At 42.9% G+C, this 15,885-nt stretch overlaps 1 protein-coding gene across 2 annotated transcripts in view; it reads left to right on the forward strand.

The window, feature by feature from the left end:
* Positions 1-15,885, forward strand: part of tmem163a (transmembrane protein 163a) — a 93,857-nt gene that overhangs the window by 6,816 nt on the left and 71,156 nt on the right. For both annotated transcript variants that reach the window (XM_036974584.2, XM_036974583.2), the window contains exon 2: positions 13,069-13,188. In XM_036974584.2, the coding sequence (XP_036830479.1) occupies positions 13,069-13,188 (120 nt within the window). The remainder of the gene's footprint in view (positions 1-13,068; positions 13,189-15,885) is intronic.

Consider the following 15,885-nt stretch of genomic DNA (forward strand, 5'->3'; position numbering starts at 1 on the left):
GTCCTTTAATGATTCTAACAGCAGACCTTTAAAATTGCTGCCAGCTCTTAGCAAACTTTGACCAAATAGTATTGTATTTCCCTAAAAACAAATTAACAACAGACTTTCAGCATGCTTATAGAGAAGGGCACTCAACATGTACTGCACTGACACAAATGACTGATGATTGGTTGAAAGAAATCGATAATAAGAAGATTGTGGGAGCTGTACTGTTAGATTTCAGTGCAGTCTTTGATATTATTGACCATAACCTGTTGTTGAAAAAACTTTTGTGCTATGGCTTTTCAACCTCTGCCATAATGCGGATTCAGAGATATCTATCTAATAGAACTCAAAGGGTTTTTTTTAATGGAAGCTTCTCTGATGTCAAATATGTAAAGTGTGGTGTACCGCAGGACAGCTGTCTAGGCCCTCTACTCTCTTCTATTTTTTACCAATGACATGCCACTGGCATTAAACAAAGCATGTGTGTCAATGTATGCTGATGATTCAACAATATACTCATCAGCAACCACAGCTAATGAAGACACTGAAACCCTTAACAAAGAGTTGCAGTTTGTTTTGGAATGGGTGGACAGTAATAAACTGGTCCTGAACATCTCTAAAACTAAGAGCATTTTTATTTGGTGCAATTCATTCCTTAAGTGCTAGACCTCATCTGTATTTTTTAATGAATGGTGTGGCTGTTTAACAAGTTAAGGAGACTAAATTACTTGCGTTACCTTAGATTGTAAACTGTCTAGGTCAAAACATATAGATTCAATGGTTGTAATATGGGGAGAGGTGTAGCCGTAATAAAGAGATACTCTGCTTTTTTGACACCACACTTCAAAAAGCAAGTTCTGCAGGCTCTAGTTTAGTCTAATCTTGATTATTGTTCAGTCGTGTGGTCCAGTGCTGCAAGGAAAGACCTAGTTAAGCTGGCCCAGAACAGAGCGGTACATTTTGCTCTTAATTGTAATCAGAGAGCTGATATAAATACTATGGATGTCTATGGAGTCTTTCTTGGCTAAGAGTTGAGTAGAGACTGACTTAATCACTTCTTCTTTTTATAAGAAACATTAATGTGTTGAAAATCCCTAATTGTTTGCATTGTCAACTTACACACAGCTCTGACACACACACTTACCCCACCTGACATGCCACCAGGGGTCTTTTCACAGTCCCCACATCCAGAGCAAATTCAATGAAGCGTACAGTATTATATAGAGCCCTTATTGCATGGAACTTCTCATATTGCTCAAATAAACAGCAAACCTGGTTTGAAAAAAGCAGATAAAGCAACACCTCGCGACACAACGCCTCTCCCCTTTTTAACCTAGATAGTTTGTGAGTTGTTCTGTCCTTGCCAATTGATGTTCTGTATTATGTCATTCTGTATTATGTTTCATGTTTTGTGTGGACCCCAGGAAGAGTAGCTGCTGCTTTTGCAACAGCTAATGGGGATCCTAATAAAATACCAAATACCAACTGAGATATGTTCCAAAAACAGTTCCAAATAGGTAAACTCATCAGAATATTGTCCCAAGAGAGAAGGGCCCACTCTCTTCTGAGGGTGGTTGCCCAATGAGAGAAAAGCATGACACCCTTGCCCAAGCTCTCTTACAATCCAAGTAGATGCGAACCGCACGTACTGGACAACGACAGGGACACCTTTCTAGGGAAGGCGACAGGTGAAAAGCCATAGTCTCCTAAGGTGCAACAATGGGAGAAGAAAACAATTGACCTGAGCCAAAGATGGGGTTAGGTACATTAACCTGAAAAACCTCTGGGCAGACTGCAGGCGCGAACAGTGGCTGGAGGAGCACAGCCCAGACATACGCTTAGGGCAGTAGTAAAGCAAAAGTTGGAGGAATATTATATATCCAAGCTTAAGCACAATAGACATGTCCCAGGACGAGCTAAAAGCTTAGCGACTGGGCGTAAGCAACATGCCCCCCTTAGAGACGACACAACAGTTATGGATGAACTATAACTGTCGAGGCCTTGGCAGGCAGAGAAAGATGAACCTTCTCTCCATCCAAAAGATCCCACAGGGAGTATAGGACCATGGAAAACAGAGTGTAGGAAGGAACAATCTGTATAGTCACACCACTTCTCCACAAAAAATGTAACAACTGTAAAACAGAGCGTGCATAAGGGGCTGGCACTCTTTTCCAAGAGTCTTGGGCCTGTCTCTTTTCCTACTCGCTTCCCCCCCCCCTTTTTTTCTCTCATCGGCTATCCCCGAAGGCTAAAGTGTCCTAGCCTGACGACTTATACTAAACTCTTCCACTGCTCTATTGCTTGCTAAATACTTTAGTTTGAGACTGGCACTATTGAAGTAATTTATGGTGACGAGGGGCACGGGTGGTGTTGTACAAAACAAAGTCATCAGCGATTGGATTGTCTAACAAATCAGAATATCAAAGCCAATGACACATTTTCTAACTGCCGCTTTCAAATTAAATCAATCTTTATTAGTCACATGCACCAAATACAACAGGTGTAGACGTTACAGTGAAATGCTTACTTACGAGCCCCTAACCAACAATGCAGTTAAAAAAATTAAAATATGAATAAGAAATAAAAGTAACAAGTAATTAAAGAACAGCAGTGAAATAACAATAGCGACACTATATACAGGGGTGTACCGGTACAGAGTCAATGTGCGGGGGCGCCGGTTAGTCGAGGTAATTGAGGTAATATGTACACGTAGGTAGAGTTATTAAAGTGACTATGCATAGATGATAACAACAGAGAGTAGCAGCAGTGTAAAAGAGGGCGGAGGCAATGCAAATAGTCTGGGTAGCCATTTGATTAGATGTTCAGGAGTCTTATGGCTTGGGGGTAGAAGCTATTTAAAAGCCTCTTAGACCTAGACTTGGCGCTCTGGTACCACTTGTCGTGTGGTAGCAGCCTACCACTGTTGTGTCATCGGCAAACTTAATGATGGTGTTGTAGTCGTGCCTGGTTGTGCAGTCATGAGTGAACAGGGAGGACAGGAAGGGACTGAGCATACACCCCTGAGGGACCGCTGTGTTGAGGATCAGCGTGGCGGATGTGTTGTTACCTACCCTTACCACCTGGGGACGGCTCGTCAGGATGTCTAGGATCCAGTTGCAGAGTGAGGTGTTTAGTCCCAGGGTCCTTAGATTATTGATGAGCTTTGAGGGCACTGTGGTGTTAAATGCTGCGCTGTATCCAATGAATAGCATTCTTACATAGGTGTTCCTTTTGTCCAGGTGGGAAAGGGCAGTGTGGAGTGCAATAGAGATTGCATCATCTGTGGATCTGTTAGGGCGGTATGCAAATTAGAGTGGGTCTAGGGTTTTCGGGATAATGGTGTTGATGTGAGCCATGACCAGCCTTTCAAAGCACTTCATGGCTACAGACATGAGGTTACCTTAGTGTTCTTAGGCAGGCCACCTTAGTGTTCTTGGGCACAGAGACTATGGCGGTCTGCTTAAAACATGTTGGTATTACAGACTCGGACAGGGAGAGGTTGAAAATGTCAGTGAAGACACTTGTCAGTTGGTCAGCACCTGGTAATCCGTCGGGCCCTGCGTCCTTGTGAATGTTAACCTGTTTGAAGGTCTTACTCACATTGATTGCGGAGTGCGTGATCACACAGTCTTCTGGAACAGCTGGTGCTCTCATGCATGTTTCAGTGTTATTTGCCTCGAAGTTATTCAGTTTGTCTGGTAGACTCGTGTCACTGGTCAGCTCTCGGCTGTGCTTCCCTTTGTAGTCTGTAATGGTTTGCAAGCCCTGCCACATCCAACGAGCGTCAGAGCCGGTGTAGTACGATTCGATCTTAGTCCTGTATTGACGCTTTGCCTGTTTGATGGTTCGTCGGAGGTCATAGCGGGATTTCTTATAAGCTTCCGGGCTAGAGTCCTGCTCCTTGAAAGCGGCAGTGCGAATGTTGCCTGTAATCCATGGCTTCTGGTTGGGGTATGTACGTACAGTCACTGTCGGGACGAGGTCCTCAATGCCCATAAGTTCCTCGGCATACACATCACAGACAAACTGAATTGGTCCACTCACACAGACAGCATCGTGAAGAAGGCGCAGCAGCGCCTCTTCAACCTCAGGAGGCTGAAGAAATTCGGCTTGTCACCAAAAGCACTCACAAACTTCTACAGATGCACAATCGAGAGCATCCTGGCGGGCTGTATCACCGCCTGGTATGGCAACTGCACCGCCCTCAACCGTAAGGCTCTCCAGAGGGTAGTGAGGTCTGCACAACGCATCACCGGGGGCAAACTACCTGCCCTCCAGGACACCTACACCACCCGATGTCACAGGAAGGCCATAAAGATCATCAAGGACATCAACCACCCGAGCCACTGCCTGTTCACCCCGCTATCATCCAGAAGGCGAGGTCAGTACAGGTGCATCAAAGCTGGGACCGAGAGACTGAAAAACAGCTTCTATCTCAAGGCCATCAGACTGTTAAACAGCCACCACTAACACTGACACTGACTCAACTCCAGCCACTTTAATAATGGGAATTGATGGGAAATGACGTAAATATATCACTAGCCACTTTAAACAATGCTACCTTATATAAATGTTACTTACCCTACATTATTCATCTCATATGCATACGTATATACTGTACTCTATATCATCGACGGTATCCTTATGTAATACATGTATCACTAGCCACTTTATACTATACTATGCCACTTTGTGTACATACTCATCTCATTTGTACATACTGTACTCGATACCATCTACTGTATCTTGCCTATGCTGCTCTGTACCATCACTCATTCATATATCCTTATGTACATATTCTTTATCCCCTTACACTGTGTACAAGACAGTAGTTTTGGAATTGTTAGTTAGATTACTTGTTATTACTGCATTGTCGGAACTAGAAGCACAAGCATTTCGCTACACTCGCACTAACATCTGCTAACCATGTGTATGTGACAAATAAAATAAGATTTGAGATTTGATTTGATTTGATGCACTTATTGATAAAGCAAGTGACTGATGTGGTGTACTCTTCAATGCCATCGGAGGAATCCCGGAACATATTCCAGTCTGTATTCCAATCTACTATCCCCCAAAGTTGATGTATTATATTGGTGAACTTGTCCTTCTATGAAATAAATATATATTTCAAACTCTGCGATAGATCCCAAATGAATACAACGACTCGCATTGTTTTTTTTACCCCCTTTTTCGATCTTGTCTCGTTTCTGCAACTCCCCAACCGTCTTGGGAGGCAAAGGTCGAGTCATGCGTCCTCTGAAACATGACCCGCCATACCGCGCTTCTTAACATCCGCCCGCTTAACCTGGAAGTCAGCCGCACCAATGTGTCGGAGGAGACACTGTTCACCTGACGACTGAGTTCAGCTCTACATCAGTTGTAAAGCAGATTAACGTGCTTAATTATAAGAAGTTATTTGGCAACGTCAGTTGTGATACAAACCTTATCAAAACATATAGGCCTATAGACTAGGCTACATGAGTTGTGCGACTGAGATTTGAAAAAGCCCCCCCAAAAAAGTAATGCTCTATTTCTTGCCGTACTGCACACGCTGGGCATCATTCACAAGTGATAGGCTAATATTGTCTTCCATCAGACTATTCTTAATTTAATCTTGTCTTTACATACGCTAAATAGCGATTGCACAAAAATAGCGAATGGAGGACGCTTTCAATTTCATGCCAGCCAAGTATGCTATACTCTTGTTGTAAAACGAAGCCATGTGTTTAATATTGTGCAACATTTTGAAACTAGATTAAGGTTTTTGGCTCATATCGATGCTGCATAGTGTCACGAGCGTTGGTTCAATTAATGGACCAAGGCGCTCGCAGGCAACTGTACATAGACAAGATCCCACAAAAACCCAGTGGGAAAAGGCTGCCTAAATATGATCCCCAATAAGAGACAACGATAGACAGCTGCCTCTGATTGGGAACCATACCAGGCCAACATAGAAATTAAAAACTAGACTACCCACCCTAGTCACACCTTGACCTAACCAAAATAGAGCATAAAAAGGATATCTAAGGTCAGGGCGTGACACATAGACCATTTTCAAAATGAGAAGTTGCTTTTTAGGGACAGGCTTTAAGGATGTCATGTGGTAATTTCCTGTATTACTAAACATTGAGAGAGCAAACCACACACAAGTCAAAGTTATATTATAGCCCTGTGACTCTCAGATCAATTCAGTGTCAATAAATGAATTCTCTGAGAGTGCTTACAAAACAATTCTTAGTATCATTTATAGCCAAGACACACCCCTCTCAACTCACATGACGAATAACAGATCTTAGGAACATTACAAAGGCCAACCCAGACAGGATGACCACATCAGTGAATCAACCCACTCAGGTGACGCACCCCCTCCAGGGACGGCATGAGAGAGCCCCAGTAAGCCAGTGACTCAGCCCCTGTAATAGGGTTAGAGGCAGAGAATCCAGTGGAAAGAGGGGAACCGGCCAGGCAGAGACAGCAAGGGCAGTTCGTTGCTCCAGAGCCTTTCCGTTCACCTTCCCAATCCTGGGCCAGACTACACTCAATCATATGACCCACTGAAGAGATGAGTCTTCAGTAAAGACTTAAAGGTTGAGACCGAGTTTGCGTCTCTGACATGGGTAAGCAGACCGTTCCATAAAAATGGAGCTCTATAGGAGAAAGCCCTGCCTCCAGCTGTTTGCTTAGAAATTCTAGGGACAATTAGGAGACCTGCGTCTTGTGACCGTAGCGTACGTGTAGGTATGTACGACAGGACCAAATCAGAGAGATAGGTAGGAGCAAGCCCATGTAATGCTTTGTAGGTTAGCAGTAAAACCTTGAAATCAGCCCTTGCTTTGACAGGAAGCCAGTGTAGAGAGGCTAGCACTGGAGTAATATGATCAAATTTTTTGGTTCTAGTCAGGATTCTAGCAGCCGTATTTAGCACTAACTGAAGTTTATTTAGTGCTTTATCCGGGTAGCCGGAAAGTAGAGCATTGCAGTAGTCTAACCTAGAAGTGACAAAAGCATGGATTAATTTTTCTTCATCATTTTTGGACAGAAAGTTTCTGATTTTTGCAATGTTACGTAGATGGAAAAAAGCTGTCCTTGAAATGGTCTTGATATGTTCTTCAAAAGAGAGATCAGGGTCCAGAGTAACGCCGAGGTCCTTCACAGTTTTATTTGAGACGACTGTACAACCATTAAGATGAATTGTCAGATTCAACAGAAGATCTCTTTGTTTCTTGGGACCTAGAACAAGAATCTCTGTTTTGTCCGAGTTTAAAAGTAGAAATTCACCCCCTCCTGGACAAGATCAGAAAAAGATCAGAAAAGACAGTGAGCCTCTTAGGTCATATTCTAGGTCAAGATAAGGGCAACATCAGAGGGGACATACAATGGTTCCAGACACTGCCGTACTCCGCCCCCCAATGGGAAAAGTAGGTAGTGACTGGTGTACAGACATTGTGGAGCCCTTCACATGGTTTAACAGATACCCTCACATATGAAGACAATCCTGACCTCTCCCCTCTCTGGGCCCCAAGTGAATTTTCCCTGGAGAAGAGAGAGGAAAATGCAACTGCCAACAGTATTATCCAAAAGAAGACATTCTAATGACAAAAATAAGATAAAACATCTTATTTATCTTTGTTACCTAACTAATTCTGATTCAGCCATAACAAGGAAGTGAGACATATACCGCTCTACCTGTCTATCTCCAACAGATGATTTTGTTAGGTACTTCTAAGAGTAGGTGGTCCTTAGCGAACCCCATAGTGATACATCGAAACCAGTATTTGAAAAAGTCCTAAAGAGACTCCATGTAGAGATAGAAGTACTGTCGGTGCTGAAGCTCTGGCTGGCCAGGGCTGGGTTTCCCAAAAGCATTGTAGCTCTAAAATACTTTAAATTCCATTTAAACTAAATAGATGAAAGATGATCTTAGTGCTACAGTACAAGGCCAGCATCCCGGAGTCACCTCTTCACTATTGACATTGAGACTGGTGTTTTGCGGGTATTATTTAATGAAGCTGCCAGTTGAGGACTTGTGAGGCATCTGTTTCTCAAACTAGACACTCTAATGTACTTGTCCTCTTGCTCAGTTGTGCACCAGGGCCTCCCACTCTTTCTATTCTGGTTAGCAACAGTTTGCTCTGTTCTGTGAAGGGAGTAGGACACAGCGTTGCATGAGATCTTCAGTTTCTTGGCAATTTCTCTCATGGAATAGACTTAATTTCCCAGAACAAGAATAGACTGAAGAGTTTCAGAAGAAAGGTCTTTGTTTCTGACCATTTTGAGCCTGTAATCGAACCCACAAATGTTGATGCTCCAGATACTCAACTAGTCTAAAGAAGGCCAGTTTTATTGTTTCTTTAATCAGTACAACAGTTTTCAGCTGTGCTAACATAATTGCAAAAGGGTTTTCTAATGATCAGTTAGCCTTTTAAAATTATTTCTTGGATTAGCTAACATAACATGCCATTGGAACAAAGGAGTGATGGTTGCTGATAATGGGCCTCTGTACACCTATATAGATATTCCATAAAAAATATGCTGTTTCCAGCTACAATAGTCATCTACAACATTAACCATGTCTACACTGTATTTCGGATCAATTTGATGTTATTTTAATGCACAAAAAATGTGCTTTTCTTTCAAAAACATGGACATTTCTAAGTGACCCCAAACTTTTGAATGGTAGTGTACATGTTAGATGTAACATATCTGTGTCTGTGTGTCTTCAACTGTGCCTTTCAGAGTCTTCAGACCCCCATCATATGTTACTTGGAATCACCCCAACCAATCAATTCAGTGCGTTGAATCATTTATGAGTGTTTTTAATTGACAGCTGGCAATATGGGAGACTGTGGGGAGGAGTGGAATGTCAGAGTGAATTGACATTCTGTTGGATCTACCTTTTGAAAGGGAAGGTTCCATGGGTTTTATTCATATAATTTATTAACATTCTATGAGAGATTATAATCATAGCCTAGAGTGTCATGGGAATCTAATGACCTATTCATTAGAGGGAAAAAATTGGAATTACTGCCAATATGAGTATGTTGAACATTCTGAATCTATTTAATCCACAAAACCAACATGGATGGAAAATCTATGTATTTCTCTGGGATGAATTAAACACTAGCCACTAGGTATACAGTGATCTTTACCCTCCGTAGTTCTGGGAAAGGGAAAGTGTGAATCATCCAATGTATGCTGTTTATCATCATGACGGCAAATGTAGTGTGTGTGTGTTTGTGCGTGCTTGTGCGTGCGTGCATGTGTCTACAGAGGGGTTTGTTGGGCACATGCTTCCACTGCTGATCCTAGATGTGGATCATGTGAGTTGAACGAGGCTGCAACCTTCCCTGCTGCTCTCTCACTCACTGAACACACACACACACAGCTGATTGCAAGTCAGTGCTCAACAAGTGATAAAATCTGTTGGGTCCTGATGACATTCAAATCAAATCAAGTCAAATCATATTTGTCACATGCACCGAATACAACAGCTGTAGACCTTACAGTGAAATGGTTACTTACAAGCCCTTAACTAACAATGCAGTTTGAAGAAAAATAAGTGTTAACTAAACAATAGATACAAATTAAATAAATAAAAGTAACAAATAATTCAAGAGTAGCAGTAAAATAACAATAGCGAGGCTATATACAGGCGGTACCGGTACAGACTCAAGGTGCAGAGGCAATGTGTTAGTCGAGGTAATTGAGGTAATATGTACAGTTAGGTAGAGTTAAGGTGACTATGCGCGGATAATAAACAGAGTGTAGCAGCGGCGTAAAAGAGGGGGGGGGGGGGGGGGCAATGCAAATAGTCTGGATAGCCATTTGATTAGCTGTTCAGGAGTCTTATAGCTTGAGGGTAGCCTTTTGGACCTAGACTTGGCGATCCAGTACCGCTTGCCGTGCGGTAGTAGCGAGAACAGTCTATGACTAGGGTGGCTGGAGTCTTTGACAATTTTTAGGGCCTTTCTCTGACATCACCTGGTATAGAGATCCTGGATGGCAGGAAGCTTGGCCCCAGTGGGACATATGCACTACCCTCTGTAGTGCCTTGCGGTTGGAGGCCGAGCAGTTGCCATACCAGTCAGGATGCTCTTGATGGTGCTGCAGTATAACTTTTTGAGGATCTGAGGACCCATGCCAAATCTTTTCAGTCTCCTGAGGGGGAATAGGCTTTGTCGTGCCCTCTTCACAACTGTCTTGGTGTGTTTGGACCATGATAGTTTGTTGGTGATGTAGACACTAAGGAACTTGAAGCCCTCAACCTGCTCCACTACAGCCCTGTCGATGAGAATGGGGGCGTGCTTGGTCCTCCTATTCCTGTAGTCCACAATCATCTCCTTTGTCTTGATCACATTGAGGGAGAGGTTGTTGTCCTGGCACCACACTGCCAGGTCTCTGACCTCTTCCATATAGGCTGTCTCATCGTTGTCAGGGATCAGGCCTACCACTGTTGTGTCATCGGCAAACTTAATGATGGCGTTGGGAGTCGTGCCTGGCCATGTAGTCATGAGTGAACAGGGAGTACAGGAGGGGACTGATCACGCACCCATGAGGGGCCCCCGTGTTGAGGATCAGCATGGTGGATGTGTTGTTACCTACCCTTACCACCTGAGGGCAGTCCGTCAGGAAGTCCAGGATCCAGTTGCAGAGGGAGGTGTTTAGTCCCAGGGTCCTTGAGGGCAATGTGGTGTTGAGCTGTAGTCAATGAATAGCGTTCTCACATAGGTGTTTCTTTTGTTCAGGTGGGAAAAGGCAGTGTGGAGTGCAATAGGGATTGCATCATCTGTGGATCTGTTGGGGCAGTATGCAAATTGGAGTGGGACTAGGGTTTCTGGGATGGTGTTGCTGTGAGCCATGACCAGCCTTTCAAAGCACTTTCAAAGCACAAAGCACTCACGGCTACAGACGTGAGTGCTACGGGTCGGTAGTCATTTAGGCAGGATAACTTAGTGTTCTTGGGCAAAGGGATTATGGTGGTCTGCTTGAAACATGTTGGTATTACAGACTCGGTCAGGGAGAGGTTGAAAATGTCAGTGAAGACACTTGCCAGTTGGTCAGCGCAAGTACCTCCTGGTAATCTGGCCTTGTGAATGTTGACCTGTTTAAAGGTCTTACTCACATCGACTGCGGAGAGCGTGAATACACAGTCGTCCGGAACAGCTGAGGTTCTCATGTATGTTTCAGTGTTACTTTCCTCGAGGCGAGCATAGAAGTAATTTAGCTTGTCTGGTAGTCTTGTGTCACTGGGCAGCTCGCGGCTGTGTTTCCTTTGTAGTCTGTAATAGTGTGCAGGCCCTGTCACATCCGACAAGCGCCGGAGCCGGTGTAGTACGATTCAATATTAGTCCTGTATTGACGCTTTGCCTGTTTGATGGTTCGTCGGAGGTCATAGCGAGATTTCTTATAACCTTCCGGTTTAGAGTCCCGCTCCTTGAAAGTGTCAGCTCTACCCTTTAGCACAGTGCGGATGTTGCCTGTAATCCATGGCTTCTCACTCTGGTTGCACATTTAACATGCTGGTAGAAATTAGGTAGAACTGATTTAAGTTTCCCTGTATTAATGTCCCTGGCCACTAGGAGTGCCAACTCTGGGTGAGCGTTTTCCTGTTTTCATATGGCAGTATACAGCTCATTTAATGTGGTCCTAGTGCCAGCATCAGTTTGTGGTGGTAAATAGACAGCTAGGAAGAATATAGATTGGTAAATAGTGTGGTCTACTGTACCTCAGGCTAGCAAAACCTCGAGACTCCCTTGGATTTCGTGCACCATCTGTTGTTTACAAATATATACAGACCGCCACCCCTTGTCTTACCAGAGGCAGCTGTTCTATCCTGCCGAAAAAGCTTGAAACCTGCCAGCTGTATGTTATTCATGTTGTCGTTCAGCCATGACTCGGTGAAACATAAGATATTACAGTTTTTAAATATTCAGTTGGTAGGATATACGTGTTCGTAGTTCATCTGTTTTATCATCCAATCATTGTACGTTGGCTAATAGGACCGATGGTAAAGGCAGATTACACACTCGCCGTTGGTTCCTTACAAGGCACCCAGACCTACATCCCCGATATCTCCATCTCTTACTCCTGCGAATGATGGGGATGAGGGTCTTGTCGGGTGTCTGAAGTAAATCCTTTACGTCCAACTCGTTAAAGAAAAAAAATCTTATTCCAGTACGGGGTGAGTAATCTCTGTCCTGACATCTAGAAGCACTTTTCGGTCATAAGAGACGGTGGCAGAAACATTATGTACAAAATAAGTTACAAATTACGCTAAAAAACAATACACACAATAAATCCGTAAAAAGGCAGCCATCTCCTCCGGCGCCATTATTCCTGCCTCCCACTGAATACAAATCAATGAATGAAGGGACTGGGAGAAGAGCTGTGAATATTCTGTGAATATTCTATCACTATTGTCCTCCCAGGCAAGAGAGAGTGCCCTTGTTCTCTAGCATGGGGCTGTTAGGATCAGAATAAAATGAGAGGGGTTCCCATGTTGTTTTCCACCCTTTTAATGTCACTACATGACTTTGCAATCTCCTGTCAGTCAGTGTGTATAAAATGTTAAGTCTTAGTGCTCATTCACACGAAGCCACATGACAATGGAGAAGGAAGCCATGCCAGATTCACAATCCCAATATCTAGTAATTCTCTCTCTCTGTGCCTTTTCTTCTCAGGAGTCTGTCTTCATGGGTCCATGATCACACCACAACTTGTCAGCACACTATATTTAACTTCGCAACAGCTAACTTAATTCATCCTTTATCAAAAAGAGCAACAAATTATTGAGCCCTGCCGTGTCCTGAGAAACAATTTAGTCAAGCTAATTAAATGTAGCTGTGTTGTACCTTGCTCTCAGTGAGTCATGCATCCTTTACCTCCCTACAACACCCAGCAAATTACATATTCACTGACCCAGTGCTTTCTTTGCTAGCTTGGAAAGGAGGAGAGGGAGAACTACTCAATTGTGGTTTGAAGCAGTGTTAATTAGCTCTTGTTGTAGTGTATTCTTCTCCTGCCTTTGGTTTGACGTGCATGGGTGCTGCCATTAACCACCAGTTTCTCACCTCTCTACAGGCCTGCTGGAAAGCAGCATGCGACTAAAGCCCCATGAGGCTCAAAACTACAGGAAGAAGGCATTGTGGGTATCTTGGATCTCCATCGTGGTGACACTCATCCTGGCAGTGGCAGCCTTCAGTGAGTACATACCATTCAATGGTGTCCTTCAATGGTGCTGTATTGTTTAGTGTACCCTGGTGTCCTTCAACTGTTTTATATTGTTAAGTGAATGTCCCTGAGTGACTGTGGTTCCAGATGTTTCTTGATGACCATTGCTATTAGGTTTTTAACTTGGTGCTCATGGTAAAGTGTGACAGAATATTTTTATTGCAAAACAGGCTGTACTGTAATATTTTGTTGTCAGTATGTTTGTTACACTCAATTATAACTCAGTCCAACAATAAAAAGATCAGAAGGAAGAATGAGAGGGGGAAAAAACGTGGATATGTTTTTGAAGCATTTGTAAGCAAAACCAACCTGCCACTAAATCTCTGGCCCATTGGCACTACTGTACAAAACAACAGAAAGGTAACTTTGCAATCAGACAGAACAGAAGACCAAATCTAACTCTTGTTCATAAATATTGTAGAAAATAATTATTTTGAAGCCTTTACAATGCACTGTGAAAAAAGAATGCAGGCCTATGAACTACAATTTCGGAAGATACTCTTGCAGTGCTGCCATTCATTGCTAGTCGCGTCATGTCAAAAAGTTCACTTCATGATGACTCATTCCGTTTGGTGTCTTTTGGTGTTTAGATTCAAGAGATAAATAAGAGAGAGATTGTCTCTTCAGGTTCAAAGCACACTAGGGAATTCCATTCCAACTTCCTGTTACAAGTCACTCTAGGTCCCTTGAACTTTCCTGTGACCTTTGACACCATGAAAAGGGGCCAGGATTGTCTTTATGGTGTGGTGCATTCACTTGGCAGGTTTGACTTTTAAATGTCTCTGTGAAAGGCAGCGGTGTCATCATGTAACCTTTTCAAGCTTTCATCCCAGGAGGATGTCTTTTGTCCTCTTTCAGGTGTAACTGTCTCTCACCTCAGTGTTTTATATTACAGTTGCAGTGCCTTAAACGGCCTCACGTGACTCAAAGTACAGCTTACTGTTGCTAGCTGCGAACAGCTGTGGCTCAGAATCAACATTTTGTTTCCTTTCATAAACCAGCTTTTGATTGTACGAAGTAGTTGCACAAAGTGGAGCATCTTTAAACTGGCTCAGTCATAACTGTCTGCAAACTCAACAGAAAAATAGAATATAAAGCGTTGGAGGTTTGGAGTAGACAAAATCAAATCAAATCAAATTGTATTGGTCACATACACATATTTAGCAGATGTTGTGGGTGTTGCGAAATGCTTGTGTACCTAGCTCCAACAGTGCAGTAGTGTCTAAAAATTCCCAACAATACACACAAATCTAAAAGTAAAAGATTGGTATTAAGTGGGGCGGCAGGGTAGCCTGCCTTGCCTAGTTAAATAAAGATAAAATAAAAGTAATATATAAATATCAGGATGATCAATGTCGGAGTTACATGGCCTAAAATACTTCAGAATAGAATACAGTATATACATATGAAATTAGTAAAGCAGTATGTAAACATTATTAAAGCGACTAGTGTGCCATTATTAAAGTGACCAGGGATTCCATGTCTATGTACAGTGCCTTGCGAAAGTATTCGGCCCCCTTGAACTTTACGACCTTTTGCCACATTTCAGGCTTCAAACATAAAGATATAAAACTGTATTTTTTTGTGAAGAATCAACAACAAGTGGGACACAATCATGAAGTGGAACAACATTTATTGGATATTTCAAACTTTTTTAACAAATCAAAAACTGAAAAATTGGGCGTGCAAAATTATTCAGCCCCTTTACTTTCAGTGCAGCAAACTCTCTCCAGAAGTTCAGTGAGGATCTCTGAATGTTGACCTAAATGACTAATGATGATAAATACAATCCACCTGTGTGTAATCAAGTCTCCGTATAAATGCACCTGCACTGTGATAGTCTCAGAGGTCCGTCAAAAGCGCAGAGAGCATCATGAAGAACAAGGAACACACCAGGCAGGTCCGAGATACTGTTGTGAAGAAGTTTAGAGCCGGATTTGGATACAAAAAGATTTCCCAAGCTTTAAACATCCCAAGGAGCACTGTGCAAGCGATAATATTGAAATGGAAGGAGTATCAGACCACTGCAAATCTACCAAGATCTGGCCGTCCCTCTAAACTTTCAGCTCATACAAGGAGAAGACTCATCAGAGATGCAGCCAAGAGGCCCATGATCACTCTGGATGAACTGCAGAGATCTACAGCTGAGGTGGGAGACTGTCCATAGGACAACAATCAGTCGTATATTGCACAAATCTGGCCTTTATGGAAGAGTGGCAAGAAGAAAGCCATTTCTTAAAGATATCCATAAAAAGTGTCGTTTAAAGTTTGCCACAAGCCACCTGGGAGACACACCAAACATGTGGAAGAAAGTGCTCTGGTCAGATGAAACCAAAATTGAACTTTTTGGCAACAATGTAAAACGTTATGTTTGGCGTAAAAGCAACACAGCTGAACACACCATCCCCACTGTCAAACATGGTGGTGGCAGCATCATGGTTTGGGCCTGCTTTTCTTCAGCAGGGACAGGGAAGATGGTTAAAATTGATGGGAAGATGGATGGAGCCAAATACAGGACCATTCTGGAAGAAAACCTGATGGAGTCTGCAAAAGACCTGAGACTGGGACGGAGATTTGTCTTCCAACAAGACAATGATCCAAAACATAAAGCAAAATCTACAATGGAATGGTTCAAAAATAAGCATATCCAGGTGTTAGAATGGCCAA

The sequence above is a fragment of the Oncorhynchus mykiss genome, chromosome 3, assembly GCF_057628025.1.
Source record: "Oncorhynchus mykiss isolate SJ-2025 chromosome 3, ASM5762802v1, whole genome shotgun sequence".
NCBI lineage: Eukaryota > Metazoa > Chordata > Actinopteri > Salmoniformes > Salmonidae > Oncorhynchus > Oncorhynchus mykiss.